Genomic DNA, 19272 nt, shown 5'->3' with positions numbered 1-19272 from the left:
GCCACAATCAAAGTCACAAAAGCTATTGGCACCAGAAGAAATTTTACCTATTCCAAAGGCCGATGTTCAACTTAAACAAAGAACAAACCGGAATCGAGGGAAGACTATGATCTTGACGTCCACTCCAAACATGGAGGAAATCAAAGAAAAACATTCAACTCCGAAAATTCCTACAAAGGCGGTTAAGCGCAAAATATCCAGTAGCCCAAAAATAAATAATTGTCCTGTGAAGAGAAAACAAGAGAATAAGAACACTGAGAAGAAAGTATTTGTAGAATCAGACCTTTCAGGTTCTAATGAAACTATTAGTTACGCGGATTCTTCAGAATCTCCAGATGCTGAAAATGAAAGTGAGTTGAGCTTCGAAGAAGACAGACCACTGCATTATTCCACAGTCAGTGTTGCTGATATTCATCCTAACGATTATGTGTTAATAGACTTACAAGATGAGGCCAAGAAAACTAAAAAACGATTTGTTGCACAAGTGATGTGTGCAAAGAAAAACCGAATAAATGTAAAATTTATGCGAGAATACAGACAAAGCAAAAATATTTACGTTTTTCCTGCGATTCCCGACGAAAGTGAGGTGTTTTTGAATGAGATAATTGGTCGTCTTCACTCTTATGAACTGCTCCGTTATGGTAAAATTAAATTTTTGTAAAACTGTATCAACAAGACTGAGATTTTTCTGTAAATAAAGTATTTTCATGTTGCCCCATTTTAAATTTCACTTTGCCCCGTATATGGGGCAAAGTGGAAGAAAATGTTATCATCACAAAAAAAATCGCAGTAAAATATATGCTCTCATTATGATCCTTATGTTACACCAGTTTGTAAAGGAATCCTATATTTATCATATAAACACAGTACCGTTATTTAAAATGTTGTTTTCATCAATTTATGGATTTTTTGGCCTTAACCTATCCACTTTGCCCCGGGTTCCCCTACCATTAGCACATATGGTTGCACACATCGTTACCAAAACTCCTCTTTCGCCGCTAGTTATTTTGCCCACTTGTTTCTGGCCACAAGAGGCCATTATTTTAGGAGGCTTGTGTACAGTCGTGACTGCAGTTTCGTCGCAGTTGTATATTTGATTGGCTGTAAAACCGTGTTTCTCAATAACGTTACGCAGGTTTGTAAAAAATATGCTAACGTTGTGCTTATTAAAGCTTGTTGCTCGGCTTAAACTTGTCGCCTCAGGTGTGCGGAGACTTAACTTATGCCTAGCTCGGAAAAGTTTCATCCATTCCTCTCCCGCGCATTTCTTGTCGCTCCAAGATTCGGGAACAGGTTTTTGATTTGAAACTGCAAACCTGTAGGCAAATAGTCGACATTCTTTAGCAGACAGCCCATAGCACATATTTGAGGCGTTAATCAAATATTCTCTAAGCAACTGCTCTTCATCATCAGTAAAGACCTGAGTAAACCCATGATGTCTTTCAAAACTGAAACTTACTTTATGATCTTCCTCTGTATTTCTATACTTCGCCACATATCTCTGTAATGCTGACTTAGTCACTTCAAATTGACGAGCGGCTTCTCTAATTGTTATATTGTTGTTTATAACAGCTAATACTGCTTCTTTCATTTTTTCTCCATTTTGCATACGGTCTTCTTTACTCTTTCTATAGGATGCATAGTTTTTCCGCGGCCTTTTCTTGTTATTCATTTTCTGTAAGCAACAATACGTTGTTCAGCTAATTTAAAATATTTTAAGTGGATACTGGGACAGTCCCACTATGCAACTCACAATTGTCCCACTATGCACTTTATAATTTGTCCCACTATACAACCACCCACATGTTTTTAGGTTAAAATTTGCTACTTCAACAAAAATCATGATCCAAGCAAAGTACATCAAAACTTACCTTCTAGATCCTTTAGGCAATATGCTCAAGGAAAATCACAACTTTAATACAACAAATAACCACAAAATACGACCTAGTTCAATCAAGCAAAAAAAAAAACTTTAACACTTTAGTTTGCTGCGTATGTTGGTTTACGATTGACCGCGCTTTTGGCGGCGACCGCGACATCGTTTTCCTAGATGTCACCACATGTATACAACTGTGTAATTTATTTAAATTTTTAATTCGAATAGTTTGCGGGAAATTTGATTTGTCCCAGTATGGAACCTGACCCAGTATACAACAGTCTCCCCTACATTTTCCACGGAGTTAATGTAAGAAGCAAACACCTGAAGGTGTCATAATTCGCAGCATTACCAGATTTCCCGTGATATTGCAGTCAATTCCAGAAATTGTACTCATTAATCAAAGCCGCATCAATTCTAAAGTTGTATATTAGGAGGACATGCACTGAGGTAAAGCCACGAGATGCGGTCAAGTTCGGCGTGAATTTCCTCAATAAATGAAACCGCCGCCGCGCGCCGGCACGAATTCAGACCGCACATAGAAAAGGAAAACACAAAATCATGTCATACCGACAAGCATTATTCGTACAACTCTCGAACAAATAAACCGTACACATATAACTGGGTAAATTGGGCTCGTCTTCATCCATCGCGATAAGCTTGTAAGTAGATGAGCAAAGAGACTTCTAGACCGGGAAGTGACGCCAGATACCGAGCCACAATTCAATAGCGTTCCCATGAAAAACAATAGGTTTATTATTCAACAATGTATTCAGTCTTCAATGTCAGCAATTAACAATAGTAGTCTGTATAGGGAGGAAATGGTGGATAGATTTAGTTTTTGCCGAGTTAGATTTTCGAGTTCCCACAGGTTCATTTTTGTCCTTTGAGTTCACTTGTCTTTGGGTAATCAGTTAGGATGGTGCTCCGTAGAACAGAAAGGTAATGTACTTAGTTGTAATTGATTTATATTGTAGATTATGTTGCCTTCAGCTATTTGTAATGCAGGGTAAAGTGATTCTTGAATTTGGTGTAATTTGCTTTGAATGTAAAAGTGGTTCCTGTTTTGATTTGTTGAAGATTGACCAGTTATCAATTTTCATTTGTTTGTTTTGAACCCATTTGGATTGATTAGCGACTTCGTTTCTTTGGGTATGAATCAGCCTTTTTTGAGTGTAATTAACCGTTTCGCCCTTGTAGAGATACATGCCGGAGTGATAAAGATACGTAGCGGCATGTATTTCGAACGACAACTTTAGTCTAAGGTTACCGTATCCAGGATCTTAGATACCTGCTAGATTGGAGGAGGTCTGGCTAATTAATGATGTTTATTTTATGCACTTTATGTAAAAGACTTCGGAATGTATCTTTCACACATGAGAAAAGATTGAGGGTGTTTTTTAAATCTATTTGTGATGGCCATCCTTTAACTTATCAAGTTTGTATTGCATTAACGTCAGATTTCAATAGGTCCAATTCAAGAGTTACTTACTCGGATTATTATTCTTTGTATAACTTTTGTAGCTGTGTTGTAAAATGTGTTTAGCGTTATCCAATATTACCTCTCATTCTCCAGATTTTCCCTCTAGATTTCACCTCTGTGAACAGTGAGTCGGAATTTTCTTTAGTAGGTACGGTTCTTTTGTCCGACGAGTTCTAGGGGAACCTGGCACTTTTTGGCTTTAAATGTATTCTGTCTAAATTTGTAGGATGTCTTTCGGCCTTTTGATTCATTTTTACACTTTTGATCAGTTCTTTAATAAACTTTATTTGTGTTTCAAATTCAATTAAGCGTATTATTTGCGTTCCGCCTTTCCGATAATTAGCATGGGTACGAGTGAGTGCAACCTGGCCTTCCACAACGTAGGGGTTCCGGCCATTGTCGAGTGTGAGGTTTGTGTTACTACGCCGGTGTTCCGAGCTCGTGTTTTTCCCGCTTTCGTTAGCGCGGGAGCTGTCGACTTGGGTACCTACATCACAACATATACAAAATGTAATGCTAGAAATTATGAAGCTACACAGTTTTTTGTGTACGCCCCGCCATAATACAATCTCTACAATAAATCATTATCGGCGCTGGGCCATCGATGTGGCTGCGCTGCCATGGCTGATTCCAGTGTTTTGTACATCGTATTCGGTTACGCAGCTCACAATCTCTTTGAAATACGGTCGGAATCTTGATCCATATTTTCAATAAGCAGGGCCGTATGCAGGAGTACGCCAGGGCAGGTTGAGCCTGCCCTGGAAAATTTTAAGCCTGCCCTAGTCTGGTTTCAAAAATTTTATTTATAATTTCCGGGTGTACTAAAAGTCTAAAAATATATTTTGATATAATTTCGTTTGTACTCGTAAGATTAGACATACACATAAGCAATGACTATAATTCATTGCACTTTGCATTAATGCAGTCGCACCGCACCAATGCCTTGTATTTCTTTCGTTTGTGTTTTGCGCGAACTGTCTTCAGTCTTGAATTAAAACACTACGCTATGCTATAGGAAGTTATTTGTGCAATTAGCAATTTTGATTGCAGTGGATTGTGGAAGTCGTAACGACCGACGGTGTCAGTGATAGTGATTGTAAACTCTTTGCGACGGCCGGCGCTTATGTTATAACTAGGTAGGTAAGAGGTACCTAACTACTGTGAAATTTTTTCAAACGTAATTAGTGAAGTAACTTTTACTAAATTACTTTTATACATGATTAAGGGCCGAGATATCCAACTCCTTATAAACTACCTATTAACTATTAGGAGAATAGTGTATTTATTAGCTAATAAATAATAACATGGAGTTCCATTGTTATTTATCTGCCTAACAAATATTAGGTACCTAATTTCTCATCTTACCCAAAATGGAAAAGTTGGCAATTCTGATTTTAAGATGTTATCATTAAAAAAAAGATGGTCATATAGAAATGCATGCATGAGTTGGAGTGAAATAGTGGTTTATTGACATTTGATGAACAACTTAACCTATATGCAATTCAAATTACTGGTGAATGAGAAGCTTTGATTAATTTAATAAATTACGATGTAAGTAATTGTGACTGTTATGCAATAAATTATTACCTATTTTGTATATTTTAGTTATTTCTAAATGGCGACAAAAAGACAGCGGACCATCAATTTTAGTGAGAAGGAGGTGCGTCTTTTAACGGACATTTGTTTGAAGTATAGCAGTATACTGGAGAATAAAAAAACGGACGCTGTGACATGGAAAGAGAAAAACACTACTTGGGAGCAAATAACGGCGGAATTTAATTCTCAAAATGAAAGTTCTAATTATCGAGACACGAAAAATTTAAGGTTAAAGTATGACTGCCTTAAGAGGGAAATAAAAGCAAAAAAGGCCAAAAACAAACTTGAAATTTATAAAACCGGCGGTGGAAAGCCAGAAGGTACTCCTTACACAGATTACGAGGAAAAAATATTAGACGTGATCACATTAAGTTTAGAAGGGCTACCGTGCCGACATGACAGCGATAATGCATTAATTATAGATAATGGCATAGATATGGTAGAAACGTTACCTTTTACAGCAATAAGTAATTTGGAAAACATACCTTTCGACATACCACTGTCAGAAATTGATATTGCCGCCCCTGTTGCACGTGAGCTGGAAACGTCTATTATACCCAGCACGTCAAAGAAGTGGACTTCTGGGAAGAAGAAACGTCTACAGCCACAAGAGAGGCAGTATTTCAATAAAAAATACGAGCAAATTACCAACAATAGAACAACACTAATTACATTGCAAACCGAAAATGCAGAATGGGAAAAGCAGTTATTATTAAGTAAAATCAAATTTGCGGAAGAAGAGTATATGCTAAAAATGAAGCTGTTAAAATTAAACATTCGTAAGGCAGAAATAAATTTATTGCAAGCGGAAAAGGGCACATTAGAATAACAACACACAAAAATCACAAGTGATCATTAAGAACAAGTATTCCATTCAGTACCTTCTAATATGTATAAAAATGTCTGATAATCTTACAATAAACCTTGAAAATAATCTATATACGGTTGACGAGCATTATTTTCTACGTTTACTGGTGCAATAACATTATTGTCCTGGTCAATTTCTATGTCATCTAATTCCATAGCTTCATTTTGGTCTCTAGCAATGTTGGGAATTATTGCCGTAGCTACAATAATGTCTTGACACATAGGTAATTTGTTCCGCAGTCCCAGTGACAAAATAGGAAATTTCCGTTTCCATATACCAAATGTTCTTTCAATTATTGTCCTTGTTCCGATTTGGCATTCATTAAAATAGTGCTCTGCGGGATTTGTTGGATTATTAATTGGAGTAATTAAATAGTGACAGAGAGGATAACCGCTGTCGCCTAATAAAATGCTATTTTCCATTTCATTGTTTTCAAATTTCATACGAATTGTTGAATTCCTAAATATATGGCTGTCATGACTTGCTCCTGGCCAACGACATACAATATTTCTAATTTTATAGTTTGCATCACATACAGCTTGGACGTTGATAGAAAAAAACCTTTTCTGTTTCTGAAATTCTCAGCATGTTCACCACCTAGGTACAAAATATAGCTAACACTTCACTATCATATAAGGAACGAACCTGGATTTTGGATTCTTATGTGTGTGCAATCAATGGCACCAATAACTCTAGGAAACCTTGCGATAGCATAGAAACCTTGCTTGATTATTGTCATTTCCTCAACGGTATCTGGCATTTTAATGTACACTGGGCTTAATTCCGCAATAGCCCTTGACACTCTTCTTATAATTTGTCCAGAAGTGGTTCGATGTAAACCTCCAAAATCTCCAGCTACTATTTGAAAACTACCACAAGCATAAAACCTAAGAGCAACTAGTAACTGTTGTAAAGGTGATACAGCATGATTTCTAAAACGATAAAAGATGTGGTATACAAACTAATTACCATTACACGATTTACCTATCTGTGCGATGTCTTATATTGTCTTCAATGAGACCATTAATGTGAAGTGCAGTATTTTTTGTCACTCTAAAGCGATTGAAAAATTGTTCCTCATTCCATCCATGGAAATTATCTTGTCTCTCCCTAACCATATATCTCTGGCGATTTAATCCTAAATCTTCAATTTCCTGCATCTCTATTTCATCATCCAGTTCATGAAAATACATTTTTTTTAGATCCTGCAATTGCTTTTGAGGTTAGGTATACAGGGTGGTGACTTGCGTAACGCATCATAGGGATTTCAATGTAAAATTCATAACATGCGATTATTGGCTCCCCAAATTATTTTAGAGCAAAAATGTATTAAGGTTTTTTGTAGGAAAAAATTTTTTACGTCAATCAACCCTATTACTTTCCAATTTTTTGCATAATAAAGATGGAAAATTGGAAAATAAAACCCCCATCTTTTTCAATAATCTGCGATGCCATGGAATTTTCTAAAACAAAAAGATATCCAGTTATCAATTAGCAGCAATTCGAAATGGATTTTATGATCGACTTGGTTACTGTCTTGCAGTTAATGGTGACTTATTCGAACATTTATTGTAAATTGTTATATTAGGAAACCGTTTTTAGTAATTTGGTCTTTCTTTATGTTGAATTCGCTGTTCTAAATATAATACTTTTCGATAGAATTTGATTTGTTTTATAGCAGACATTCCATGGCATGACGGATATTGGTGTAGTTTTTGTATTGTGGCGGCCAGCGCCTAAAACATATACAATTAAGCACGCCGAGACTACCCCCAGCTCGGCACGGCAGTCAAGCACGGCCGAGAACACCCCGGAGACATGCAAAACGGTTTCTCCCCACTCCAACAGACGGCCTTTATAAGGCGAGCCAGCAGCAGAATAAATCAGATGCACCTGTTTCCTTATAGCGGTCATCTCACTAATACTGTGTTGTCTCATAGCCAGTATTCAATTTAGGGCAGTGTTCTTAATAGCCTGCCTCACCAACCGGCGTTCACCGAGCCCGATAAACACAATCAGGTTACCCCAGCCGGCGTTCACCGAGCCCGGCATTCCTACCAGCATCCACCGCGGACAGTACGTCGGGCCCATGCCCCCTACGACGCCCAGGAAGGTGAAGCGCCAGCGACGAAACGAGGTCCGCCGTTTCTTCCAGAGGAGCCCACTCCCGACACCCGTTTCGCCGCTTCCGCCTAGCCCGACGAAACCACAACGCGCGTGGATACTACAGCCCATCGAGCAGCCCGTTTCCTACGGCAACATCGACCCCGGGACCATAGCGACTAACGATCCCCGCCGATTTATAGTACGCGATCGTCATCGGAAGCAGCTGATCCAGCACCTGTTCGGGGACGACTAGAATTTGCATGTACTGTAATGTAAATGTAATGTTATGTAAATATAGGACACAATAATAAACGAGCACGCATACAACCAAAGTATTATAAAATTCCATGGCATCACCGATTATTGAAAAAGATGCGGGTTTTATTTTCCAATTTTCCGTCTTTATTATGCAAAAAATTGAAAACTAATAGGGTTGATTGACGTAAAAATTTTTTTCCTACAAAAAACCTTAATACATATTTGCTATAAAATAATTTGGGGAGCCAATAATCGCATGTTATGAATTTTACATTGAAATCCCTATGATGCGTTACGCAAGTCACCACCCTGTATAAGTAAATTAGAAGCGTATGTCAATGGAAAATAATTTTTTTACTTTTGATTTTACTTACCTTTCACGTATATTTTACGAAGATTAATATCACAAGAAACTTTTGTAATTGATGGGTTTATACTACCTTATCAGGAGCTCATACTAGCTAATAAGATATTTAGCTAATAAGGTTAGTTACTAGGTACCTATTAATTGTTAGGAGGTGAAAATCCGTAAAAAACGTTTATTAGCTAAATAAATTTATTAAGTAGTTGATTAGAAGGTGGATATCTCGGCCCTTAGGAACATTTTCTAATGACCTGTTCTATAATTTCTTTTGCAAACAAATCTGAGATGAGAGCGTCAGCGAAAACCGAAACGTAAAGTCATTGCTAATTGCGCCAATCATCGATTGCATCTAGTAATTGTAAAAGCTATAAAGGAAATACCCACAATTAGGCAATACTTCGATCAATGCGCCATGCTCTACATGTTTTTAAAGAAAGGAAGTTTATCAAAATTTTACGATGGACACGTACTGTGTCGCCTTCTGGAACAGCGCTGGAGCGATCATTTGGACGTTACTCGTCTAATTTTCAATAATTATTGGAAAATAACCCAAGCGCTAGAAAAAATATCGAAGAGCAGGGATATCGACGGCGATTATGTTGTAGAAAGTACTGGTTTACTGAAAATTATTCGCTCCAAGGAATTCCGATTTTGCATGGTGTTCATGAAAAAAGTGTTAGAAACTATTCATCCTGCTGATAAATTACTTCAGTCGCCCGAAGCGAGTTTGACAGACTCTGTTGTACTTATAAAATCCGTAGTAGATTCTCTTACTTCCTACAGAAATGAAAGCGTTTATAAAATGATGGATGAAAAATCAACACCGATTTCAATGTTGCTGACGATGATACTCACACTTCCAGGAAAAGACAAAGAAAGACCAACACACTCCTTAAGGACTACCTAGTATATGATAAAACGGGCGAAAGATCAGAAGAGGTAGACCAAAATGAAGAATACTTCATGTCAATATTTTATGAAACACTGGATGTTATCTTAACTGAAATGAAAGTAAGATTTGAAGACAACAATGAGCTGCTAATTGCAGTTTCCAGTGCTGAAGATGAAAATATCGATTTAGACAAAATTAAATATTTGGAAACTTTGGGTGTAAAACTGCCATCTCCAGAAGAAATTGTAGTTGTAAACAGATTTATAAACGCTCAAAAGAAAGAGAACCCTGATTTAGCTGTCTTTGACATAATTTTCCAGCAACGATCAACTTTTGAGAAAATTTAATCAGCAGAAGAGCAGACGACTGCAACTTTTCTAAAATAAATAACCATATTCTTCGTATTTTTTTTATGTGTATAATTATGTAAATATAAAATATGGCTACTCTGTCAATGTCATTCTGATTTCAGATTGAGTGTATACATTTACGAACAAAACAAAATCAATGAAAGTACTGCAAAAAAACTACAAGCTCTTTACATTTTGATATAAAATTTCAGTCTGCCCTGAGTTTTTGTGGGCCTGCCCTTATTATAAATTCTGGCTACGGGCCTGTCAATAAGTCATTTACAATTAAACTAAGGCGGCTCCAGACTCACGCCGCGAACACCCGTGAAGCCCCGCGAACGCGAGTATGGATGGTTTTCACGCGTTTTCACGGAGTTCACGTATCTTCGCGTGGGCTTTCCCGTTTCGAGTCTGTCTTTTTGCTCGCTTCAAAGAGTTCGCCACTGTGAAAGCGAATTTAACTGTGAAATAATTGTGAGTGTGGAGGTAAATTTTGGTCCGTGACGTTCGAGGTTGTTCGCGGTGTGAATTCACGGCGAAGCCGGCATACTCGCTTTTCGTCTCGATATAATTATACTCCTTTTGAGCCTCTCGCCGGGCAATGTTGCGGAATTTAAGGTTTCGATTTCGACCATAATTCGATCTCCAAACTTGGTGCCGATTACGCCGACATCAGTAATTGGGTATTTATTTCCGATTTCCAGATCTTTTGCATTTATGAATGGTTTACAATAGGTCGATGAGTTCAAGGAAGCGAAATCAAATTCTTCCATTATTATGAGCAGTAAATATCTGTAACAAATAAATAACAAACAAACAAAATTAGTCATTAAAATCATACTCACCAAATAACGCCGCAAACTAGTTCGCTCGAAGCACTGACTGAGACGTTAACTGCACTCGGCTTTTATTTCAATTTTTATCTAATCATAGCGGATGCAGCATCCTGTCAGTGTTTCTAGAAATTTCTGAGCGGAAGCAGCATCGTGTCTCTTATCTACATCGAAATGTATTTAAGCTGGCATATTTCAATTAAGTCATTGCATTTGTATGTGCATGTGAGCAGACTGTCTCAACTACTACTTCAAAGCAGAAATCCTCTTTTAAGCAGCGAAAACCAGGTAAGAGCATTTTATCTTAAATAAAACTTTAGGCATTTTAATGAAGATATTTTAGGAAAAATGGCTCATATTTTAGACAATGTGAATACCACGCTTGAAATGATTGGCCATTTCTATAAAAATTATAATCTCGGCTCTGCTAGCAAGGTTCCAAAATTCATCAACATCATCGATGCCAATCTTAGGTAAATCCAATCTTCGCTAGCAGAGCCGCTAACGGTTGGAGATAAACGGCACCTTGCAGCTGTGGCTGGTAAAATGGAACGCTACAAGGTGCTTATTAACCAGTTGGGGAAGTCTATTGTCGGCTCCTCCCTAGGTAGAAGACCGTTGGTAGAATGGTGAGATTTGGCGACCGCATTTAAATCGCGTGTGAGTACCGGTATTATTATTAATCTAGGACATAAGACTTTAGGATCATTTTTTAACGATAGCTGTAAGTTATTTATCACTAAGATTAGAGACATCTATCCCACATGTAATAGCCCGCTGAAAACAAATTTTGAGTTTTATGCGGAATTTGTAAAGCCCTCGTTGAATAAGAGTGATGAAGCACTAGCATGTAGGGAATTTAGTTTTTTAACGAAGAATTTTACTATTTTATCTAGCGATTTAAGTGAAGCTGACTTGAAGCAATTGTTTAATAATAACGCGGTGGATTATTTGATGGAGCGCTTAATGCAATTTGAGGAACAGGACAGTGGGTGGGGTCTGTACAAGATAATTTCGTTGGCTGTGAACGTAAACAGTGTGACTTTAATGCAGGCCTCGTCCTTTATAGAATTACCTAAAGAAATTCAAGTTAAAAAAGCGGTCATCAGCGGTGTTCAAAATAATGATGAAGCGTGTTTTGGATGGGCGTTGTCATCTCCCCGCTACCCTCTACACCAATCGTATCTCTTCTTATCCATATTATGCGCAAATCTTAAATTTTGATGGTATTAGCTTCCCCATGTTTTTAGACCCAACTCCAAAAATTTTTAAAACAAAATCCCAATTTATCTATCAATATTTACGGCCTTACTAGAAAAACGCAATCCGATTATGTCACTGTTCCCATTTATCTTAACACCGAAAAGAAAGCGAATCACGTTAATTTACTCAGGATCCAGCAGAATTATGATATTGAGAATAATGCTACCGCTAACAATAATGAGGAACCCGATGAAGCGGTTCGATTTCATTTCTGTTGGATCAAAGATTTATCGAGATTGGTACGTTCACAGTTGACGAAGAGACATGGAAAGCTGTATATTTGTGATAGGTGTCTCCACTATTTTAGCTCACCGGATAAACTTAATACACATGAGTTAAATTGTAAGTTAGTTAATAAGTGTAAAATAAATATGCCAGAGCCCGGTTCACATGTATATTTCAAGAACCATGGATTCAAACAGACCGCCCCTTTCATCATTTATTGTGATTTGGAATGTTTGGTACAAGATTTTCGGGTAGATGAGACACAAAACACCGTAAAATATAAGCAGCATAACGTATGTAGCATTGCACCTTTGATAATTCATTGTCGAGGTTCCGCCTGCAGAGGGGTGAGCAATGTATTAATTGGTTTACCAGTGAACTTGAGGAAATTTCAAACAATTTACAACAATATTTCATTAATCCAGTGCAAATGGAAACGTTAAATGATTTGCAAATGTTGGGACATAATGCATCCACCTGTTGTCATATTTGTGAAGGGCCCATTTTACCGCCCCAGGTCAAAGTTCGCGATCACTGCCACTTTACAGGTCGGTTTCGCGGTAGTGCCCATCAGGCCTGCAATTTACGTTATAAAGCACCACATATGATACCCATATTTTTTCATAATTTTAGTGGATAGTCATTTTATAATTAAGGATATTGCTCAAGCTATTCCTGGGAGAGTCACGCTGCTACCTAAGAATAAGGAGCGTTACATTTCATTTACTAAGAAAATGGAGAATGCAGATGTCGAATTCAGATTCGTAGATTCGTATCGCTTCATGAGCGAATCATTAGATAATCTAGCGTCCTATTTAAAGTTTGACGATTTCAAAATTTTGCGTAGCACGTTAAGCCATTTAAATGATGAGCAGCTGAAACTTTTAACTAAAAAGGGCGTGTATCCGTATGAATATATGGATAGTTGGGAAAAATTTAATGAAACCAATTTACCGGAAAAGATACAATTTTACAGCAAGTTGAGGCAGTCGCACATTTCAGATCAGGAATATTCGCATGCTAGAAACGTTTGGCGTAAATTTGAAACTCAAAACTTGGGCCAATATAGCGATCTTTATCTAATAAGCGATGTGCTTATACTTGCAGATGTATTCACCAATTTTAGAGAAAGTGCATAACAACGCATAAACTCGATCCAGCATTCTTTTTCACAGCGCCCGGATACACGTGGCAATGCATGCTGAATTACACCAAAGTTAAACTCGAGCTGCTTCACAGATGTTGATATGATGCTGTTTGTTGAAAAAGGTATAAGGGGAGGCATAACGCAATGCTGTACGAAATACAGCAAGACCAATAATAAATATCTGAATGGGAAGAATTACGATCCTACTAAACCCCCTACTCATATCATGTATATGGATATGGTTAACTTGTATGGGTGGGCTCAAAGCCAGTGTTTACCTTTAAACAATTTTAAGTGGCTTAGCGAGGCTAAATTAAAGTCATTAACTCCTGAAGCGATATTAAATGTACCTGATGATGCGGTCCAAGGTCTCATTTTAGTGGTGGATTTATCGTATCACCGGCAATTGCACGATCAACATAAATCGATTCCTTTCTGCGAACACCACACTCCACCGGGCGCTAAAAATAAGAAATTGCTGGCAACCTTGCATTCAAAAACTAGATATGTTATTCACTATAGAAATTTAAACCAATGTCTTCAAGCAGGTCTCATCCTTGAAAGAGTTCACCGGACTATTAACTTTAAACAATCTTGCTGGTTAAAACCATATATAGACTTCAACGCAAGGTTGCGAGCGCAAGCTACTAACGGTTTTGAAAAAAATCTATATAAATTATTAAATAATGCAAATTTCGGAAAAACGATGGAGAATGTGCGGAACCATCGCATTATTAAGCTTGTTACCCGGTGGAGTGGTAGATACGGAGCCAATTATTATATATCCCAGCCCAATTTCCATAGCAGAGAGATCTTCGATGATGAATTATTGGCTATCGAGCTATCCAAAACAGAAATTCTATTTAATAAACCGCTATATGTTGGGATGGCAATATTGGAGATTTCGAAAACTAGAATGTACGATTTTCATTATAACTTTATGCAGCATCAGTTTAGCGCCGACCGCTTGAAATTGCTGTACATGGATACCGATAGCCTCGAGCCACCGATTTATACTTGGATATTCGTACAGTCACCAAGTTTGAATTTAGATGGTCCCATTATCTTTATATTGTGGAACATTGGTAAGTATGTCTTTGAGGTTACATCTTTAGGTCACTTTCAACTATGGCCGCTTTCTTTACGCTATACGTAGAGTAATGATTGATGGTATGTTTCAGCATTAACTTTTCAAAATCCTTATTATAGAATTCTTTTCTTTGATCGGTTTGTAAATTGACTGGCACTCTTCCTTCGCATATAATAGCGGTCATGTTTTTGCTCACTTCACTCGCATTCTTCGATTTTAGGGGTTGCGTCCATAGGTATTTGGAGTAGCAATCAATTACGGTTAATATATATTTATAGCCTCGATTATCTTTAGAATATCGCGTGAATTCGGCCAAATCAGCTTGCCAAAGGTCATCACGATGCTTGATTATCGTTCTTTTTCGCGGAAATTTTTTTCTTGCCGATCTGTGCAATTCCTCGACGACGTCGAGCTTCGTCATCTTCCAAATCACTACCGATAAATGGCGGAGATTTACGCATAGTCAATTCGGCAAAGTCCGTCACCGGACTCATTCCTAGTTTTTCGCGAATTTCATCCAAGTTGCGCTCCATTTCATGCATGACATTCGTATGACCATCGGTGATTGACTTAAACGATTTTACAAACATGTGTAGGTATCCATTTGTTACGGCATCGCCATCGTTTTGCTTTCAGACTACAAGGAGCACAACAACAGCAGATGAGTACCGTCGGTCAATCTCAGTAAGTTATTTTGAAAGTGTAATGAAAAGAGGGTCTTCTCAAGAACTATTGCTTGAGCGCTTCTCTTTTGAATCGTTAAGTAAGAGACGCATTTCTAACAGCATATAATTTCTTCATAGCATCATAACCAATCATGTTGATTGTCCTTCCCTACTTGAATCCCTTAACATATCTGTCCCAGCACGCACTTCCCGGTTTCCAAAGGTATTCTTAAATCCCATTCCCAAAACTAACATATTATCAAAATCCCCTTCCTTCATAATGTCGCGTAATTTTAACATATACTGTAGACATGCAGACATTAATTTTTCTCCTCTATCTGAAATTTTGAAATTTGTTTTCTTTTATGTATTTGTTTTCTTTTATGTAATGTCATGGTTTAATTTAGTTACTTAATTACATTGTAATAGGTTTACTCTTATTTTTATTTTATCTTGCATATTATCTTTTTGTCTATAGTGCCGCTTACGCAAACGTAACAAACTTTAATTTTGTTCTGTTATTGGATACTTTGTATCTGTAGAACAATAAACATTATTATTATGAAAAGAAAGTTCTAACATCCCTATTCTCTTTGTTACAGGCATGCACAGAAGGATATGAAGCTTCTGAGGTAGGTATTCGAACAAAGTTTCTATGAAACTGCTCCGAGCCTCCTTCAGAAACTGGAGAAATAATTAACCGAACCAACTTCCAACAGCCGTCGTTCCCTCCTGGATTGAACCTGCGACACCTAGAGAATTGGCGAAGGCGTCGCTTGCATGGTTACAACAGAAGGCTCCCGTATACATGCAACGATATGAAGACGCGCAAAAGGCAAGGAGGAGGCTTGAAGAGGAGCTCGCTGCAGCGCGCCTCACCGAACGACGGCTGGGCGAAGAAATGGAATATATGAATAAATTTATTAATTTTTTAAAATAACAAATTGTAGGTACCTTTGAAAAAATAAAAATGTAGTTTAGATAGATAATTTTATTTAAAATGGTAAAACTAGCAACCCATAACTTCCCTCCTTGAGTATTAACTATGAGAGTAAATAGTTCCATTTAACGTTAATCGTATAGAAAGAAGCGTAAAGCGTACTTCCACAATCTCTGGACCTGGAGCATAGTAAAACGAGCAACTCATAATTCGTCTCAGTATGAGAGTTCGATTTTACCAGTACATAATATCGTAGGTTTATTAGTGATCGCATAGAGAAAGTCTGCTAACTTCCACGATCTTGCATATGTTGAGAATGATAAAACGAGCAACTCAATTCGTTTGGATATGAGAGTTCGATTTACCAGTTCATAATACGTAGGTGATCGCATAGAAGGAAGTGTAACTTCCACGATCTTTGCATAAATGTGTAGAATGAGAGTAGCTGAGGGACACGGCGGATCTTAATGAGATTGATTTAATACATTCTCTAATAAGGTACCGACCGTATACTTTTAATACACCGCGCTTTTACGGTCGCCCGCGCCAAACATCATTCCCTATAATAGACGAGTTTGTTTCAGGGGAACTCGACGGCTTACAGCGATAGACCGTGGTGCATTGTCTCATTAGAAGCCGCTCTCGTATTGTGATATCATTCGCTTTCGTTGTATGGAAAACCACCGCAATAAATCAGAGCAATTTAGGTTTTTAAACAAAATATTGTTTAACATTTGTGCTCTACTTAAAGTAGGTACCACTTTTCTGAATAAATGTACAATTAAGTTCATGTACCTTACTAAAATTTCTTATAATAGGACAAAATATACTTTTACTAGGATTACGTTTTAAAGATGTAACTCGTTAATGAAAATTAAGTACCTACTCTAATATTCCCAAATATAAAGGTGAAAAGAAGATTGAGAATACATTCTTATAGGCGGAGATAAAATGTCTATTTTTACATATATATATATATATATATATATAATATATATATATATATAATCTGCTGTCTATTAATTACGTCTAACAACCGACCACTTTGTGTTCCCCCACGCCCTCTTAAGACATCCCCTCCCTCTGGTAAATCGCTTACCTCTATTTAGTTTTCAAAGTGACTACCAGAGGCTCCATTTAAGGTCGTTACCCTTTAAGAGCTCTAGTTTTTAAAATCGCCGCCAGAGGAAGATGACCTTCAGGAGATTTGAAAATCGTCTTATGGGATTTTACATGAAGTTTGGTTAGTATCGGCTATATATGGCTACTCACCGGATCAGCTAGATGGGTTAGCCGATTTCCAGGAAAAAATTCTTCGAAAACGATTCTTCGAAAGTAAATTCTTCGAAAACAATTCTTCGAATACAGTTCTTCGATTCGGAAAGTTCTTCGGAAGTAAATTCTTCGAAAACAATTCTTCGAATACAGTTCTTCGATTCGGAAAGTTTTTTGAATATGCAACTCTTCGAAATAAATTCTTCGAATAAAATTATTTGCACCGGAAAGTTCCCCAAAAATATAATTATTCGAAATAAATTTTTTGAACCATAAATATCATTCTTAAAAAAATGATTCATTTGGGCTAATTTTTTAAATAAACATTTACCCATTAGAGCCTATCGGCGTTACCCAGAAGACACCACGAGGAGGTTGGCTCTACTGTCTTCCATAATTTTGCTTGTCAATACTTTTTTGTTGTTGTTTTTTTGCTTTTTGTTTACAATATTTACAATGTTTTGGGGCAGTTCGTGCACTATGTGCGGTTGTCAATACTTTTTTGTTTTTTTTTTGCTTTTTGTTTACAATATTTACAATGTTTTGGGGCAGGCAGTTCGTGCACTATGTGCGGTTGTCAATACTTTTTTGTTGTTTTTTCTGCTTTTTGTTTACAATATTTACAATGTTTTGGGGCAGTTCGTGCACTATGTGCGGTTGTCAATACTTTTTTGTTGTTTTTTTGCTTTTTGTTTACAATATTTACAATGTTTTGGGGCAGGCAGTTCGTGCACTATGTGCGGTTGTCAATACTTTTTTGTTGTTTTTTCTGCTTTTTGTTTACAATATTTACAATGTTTTGGGGCAGTTCGTGCACTATGTGCGGTTGACAACACTTTTTTGGTTCTATATTTTTTTTCATTTCACAAACTAAATACGTATTCTAATAGGTAATGTTGTGGGCAATTCCTCGAAGGTATGGCACTACGTCATTGGCTGGATCAAAATCTAATATTAAACGTCGTATTCGTTCCGCACAATCGCGATACGTGGTGCACGACGACGCAGTCGTCTGTCAGGGCGGCCAATCCAGGTGTCTTCGAAATAATCAATTACTGGCTGGGCTTCTGGTGGAAAGACGTTGTTATCCAATAACAGATCAAAGGATTGCACTAACTCGTTAAGAGGAACAAATGCTAGTGCTGACAGGTAGCGCATAGTGAGTGCAAAATCAGCATCAGTTTCGTATCGTTGCTGTAACCCATTTGACTGGATAGAACGAAAAATACACTGGCAAAAGTGAAAAAAGCATCCACGCACAACAACTCCAGGAAATTCGCTTTCAATGGCACCGATTATTGCACTTTCGTAGTCTATTAATATCGTTTCTGGGTTAACAGTTGCCTCGAGCTGCTTAATTTGTCCAAGAAGTCGCACATAGGTATTGTGAGTTTTATCAGGCAAGAGAGCGTATACTAAAGGTATGCTGTTGCTGTGTCTAAGTCCATGTATGGTATATAGTTGCGCGAAAAGCGGTGGAGATACCTTAAATGTGCCGTCAGCATACCAGTGACTAGAACGTGCCAATAGCTGTAAGTTTCGTCTGGTAGAAAAAATCAAAATTCGATCGTCCTGAGGACCGGAATCGAACATTAAAAATATTTCTTGGTTTTCTGTCAGAGTGTACAATTCAGGAAAAACAATATCCCTTCGATGTAAAGGAAGCACAGGACCTAGATTTTCCTTTGCTCTTACGTTTCTAATGGTTTTCTTCATGCAGTCAACTGATGGTAGCCTTCCTGCGATAGCCAAACTCACTCCTACTGAAGCATCTGACACAATCACATGGGGAGAGTCTCGAGTATTTCTTGCAGTGTCTTTTATGTTATTTAGTATCTTGTCACACTCCACTTTCGCAACATCAGCGACATGATTGTGTTCTTTCTTCCCATGGGACACAATTCTTTCGCCTTGCGTGCTCATTCGAGCTTTGCACTTTGTAATTTGGAATTTTTCACATTTCCAATATGTTGTTTCATCCACCACCTTGTCTTTATAATAAATATGATTGTTTACACACAATTTTGGTTTTCGCTTTTCA

General features: G+C 37.5%; 3 protein-coding genes across 8 annotated transcripts; 1 reads left to right on the top strand and 2 right to left on the bottom strand.

The window, feature by feature from the left end:
* Positions 1–898: 898 nt before the first annotated feature.
* Positions 899–1591, bottom strand: LOC116182202. The gene has a single exon (XM_031502723.1). It carries the CDS (start codon positions 1589–1591, stop codon positions 899–901), a length of 693 nt encoding a protein of 230 aa, XP_031358583.1.
* Positions 1592–6018: 4427 nt separating this feature from the next.
* Positions 6019–7081, bottom strand: LOC116182197 (putative nuclease HARBI1). Its single transcript, XM_031502719.1, has 3 exons — positions 6808–7081; positions 6469–6755; positions 6019–6420 (listed from the first exon to the last, which is right to left on the bottom strand). The coding sequence occupies exons 1-3, from the start codon at positions 7014–7016 to the stop codon at positions 6263–6265; spliced, it is 654 nt and encodes a 217-aa protein (XP_031358579.1). The 5' UTR covers positions 7017–7081; the 3' UTR covers positions 6019–6262.
* Positions 7082–8512: 1431 nt separating this feature from the next.
* LOC116182194 lies at positions 8513–15965 on the top strand. Of its 6 annotated transcripts, none has more exons than XM_031502715.1 (5): positions 8513–10914; positions 10970–14346; positions 14988–15035; positions 15619–15648; positions 15736–15965. In XM_031502715.1, the coding sequence occupies exons 2-3, from the start codon at positions 13362–13364 to the stop codon at positions 15014–15016; spliced, it is 1014 nt and encodes a 337-aa protein (XP_031358575.1). In that variant the 5' UTR covers positions 8513–10914; positions 10970–13361; the 3' UTR covers positions 15017–15035; positions 15619–15648; positions 15736–15965. The 6 variants fall into 6 exon arrangements, 4 of the variants coding, with proteins under 4 accessions (XP_031358575.1, XP_031358573.1, XP_031358574.1 ...); XM_031502713.1 differs by having other exon boundaries at positions 14948–15035; XR_004147446.1 differs by having other exon boundaries at positions 10970–11286; positions 15619–15965.
* The last annotated feature ends 3307 nt before the right edge of the window (positions 15966–19272 follow it).

The sequence above is a fragment of the Photinus pyralis genome, unplaced genomic scaffold (genome assembly GCF_008802855.1).
Source record: "Photinus pyralis isolate 1611_PpyrPB1 unplaced genomic scaffold, Ppyr1.3 Ppyr1.4_unclustered_Scaffold4123, whole genome shotgun sequence".
Taxonomy (NCBI): Eukaryota; Metazoa; Arthropoda; class Insecta; order Coleoptera; family Lampyridae; genus Photinus; species Photinus pyralis.
The sequence above is the reverse complement of the archived record's forward strand: the minus strand, read 5'-3'. Positions and strand labels throughout refer to the sequence as shown.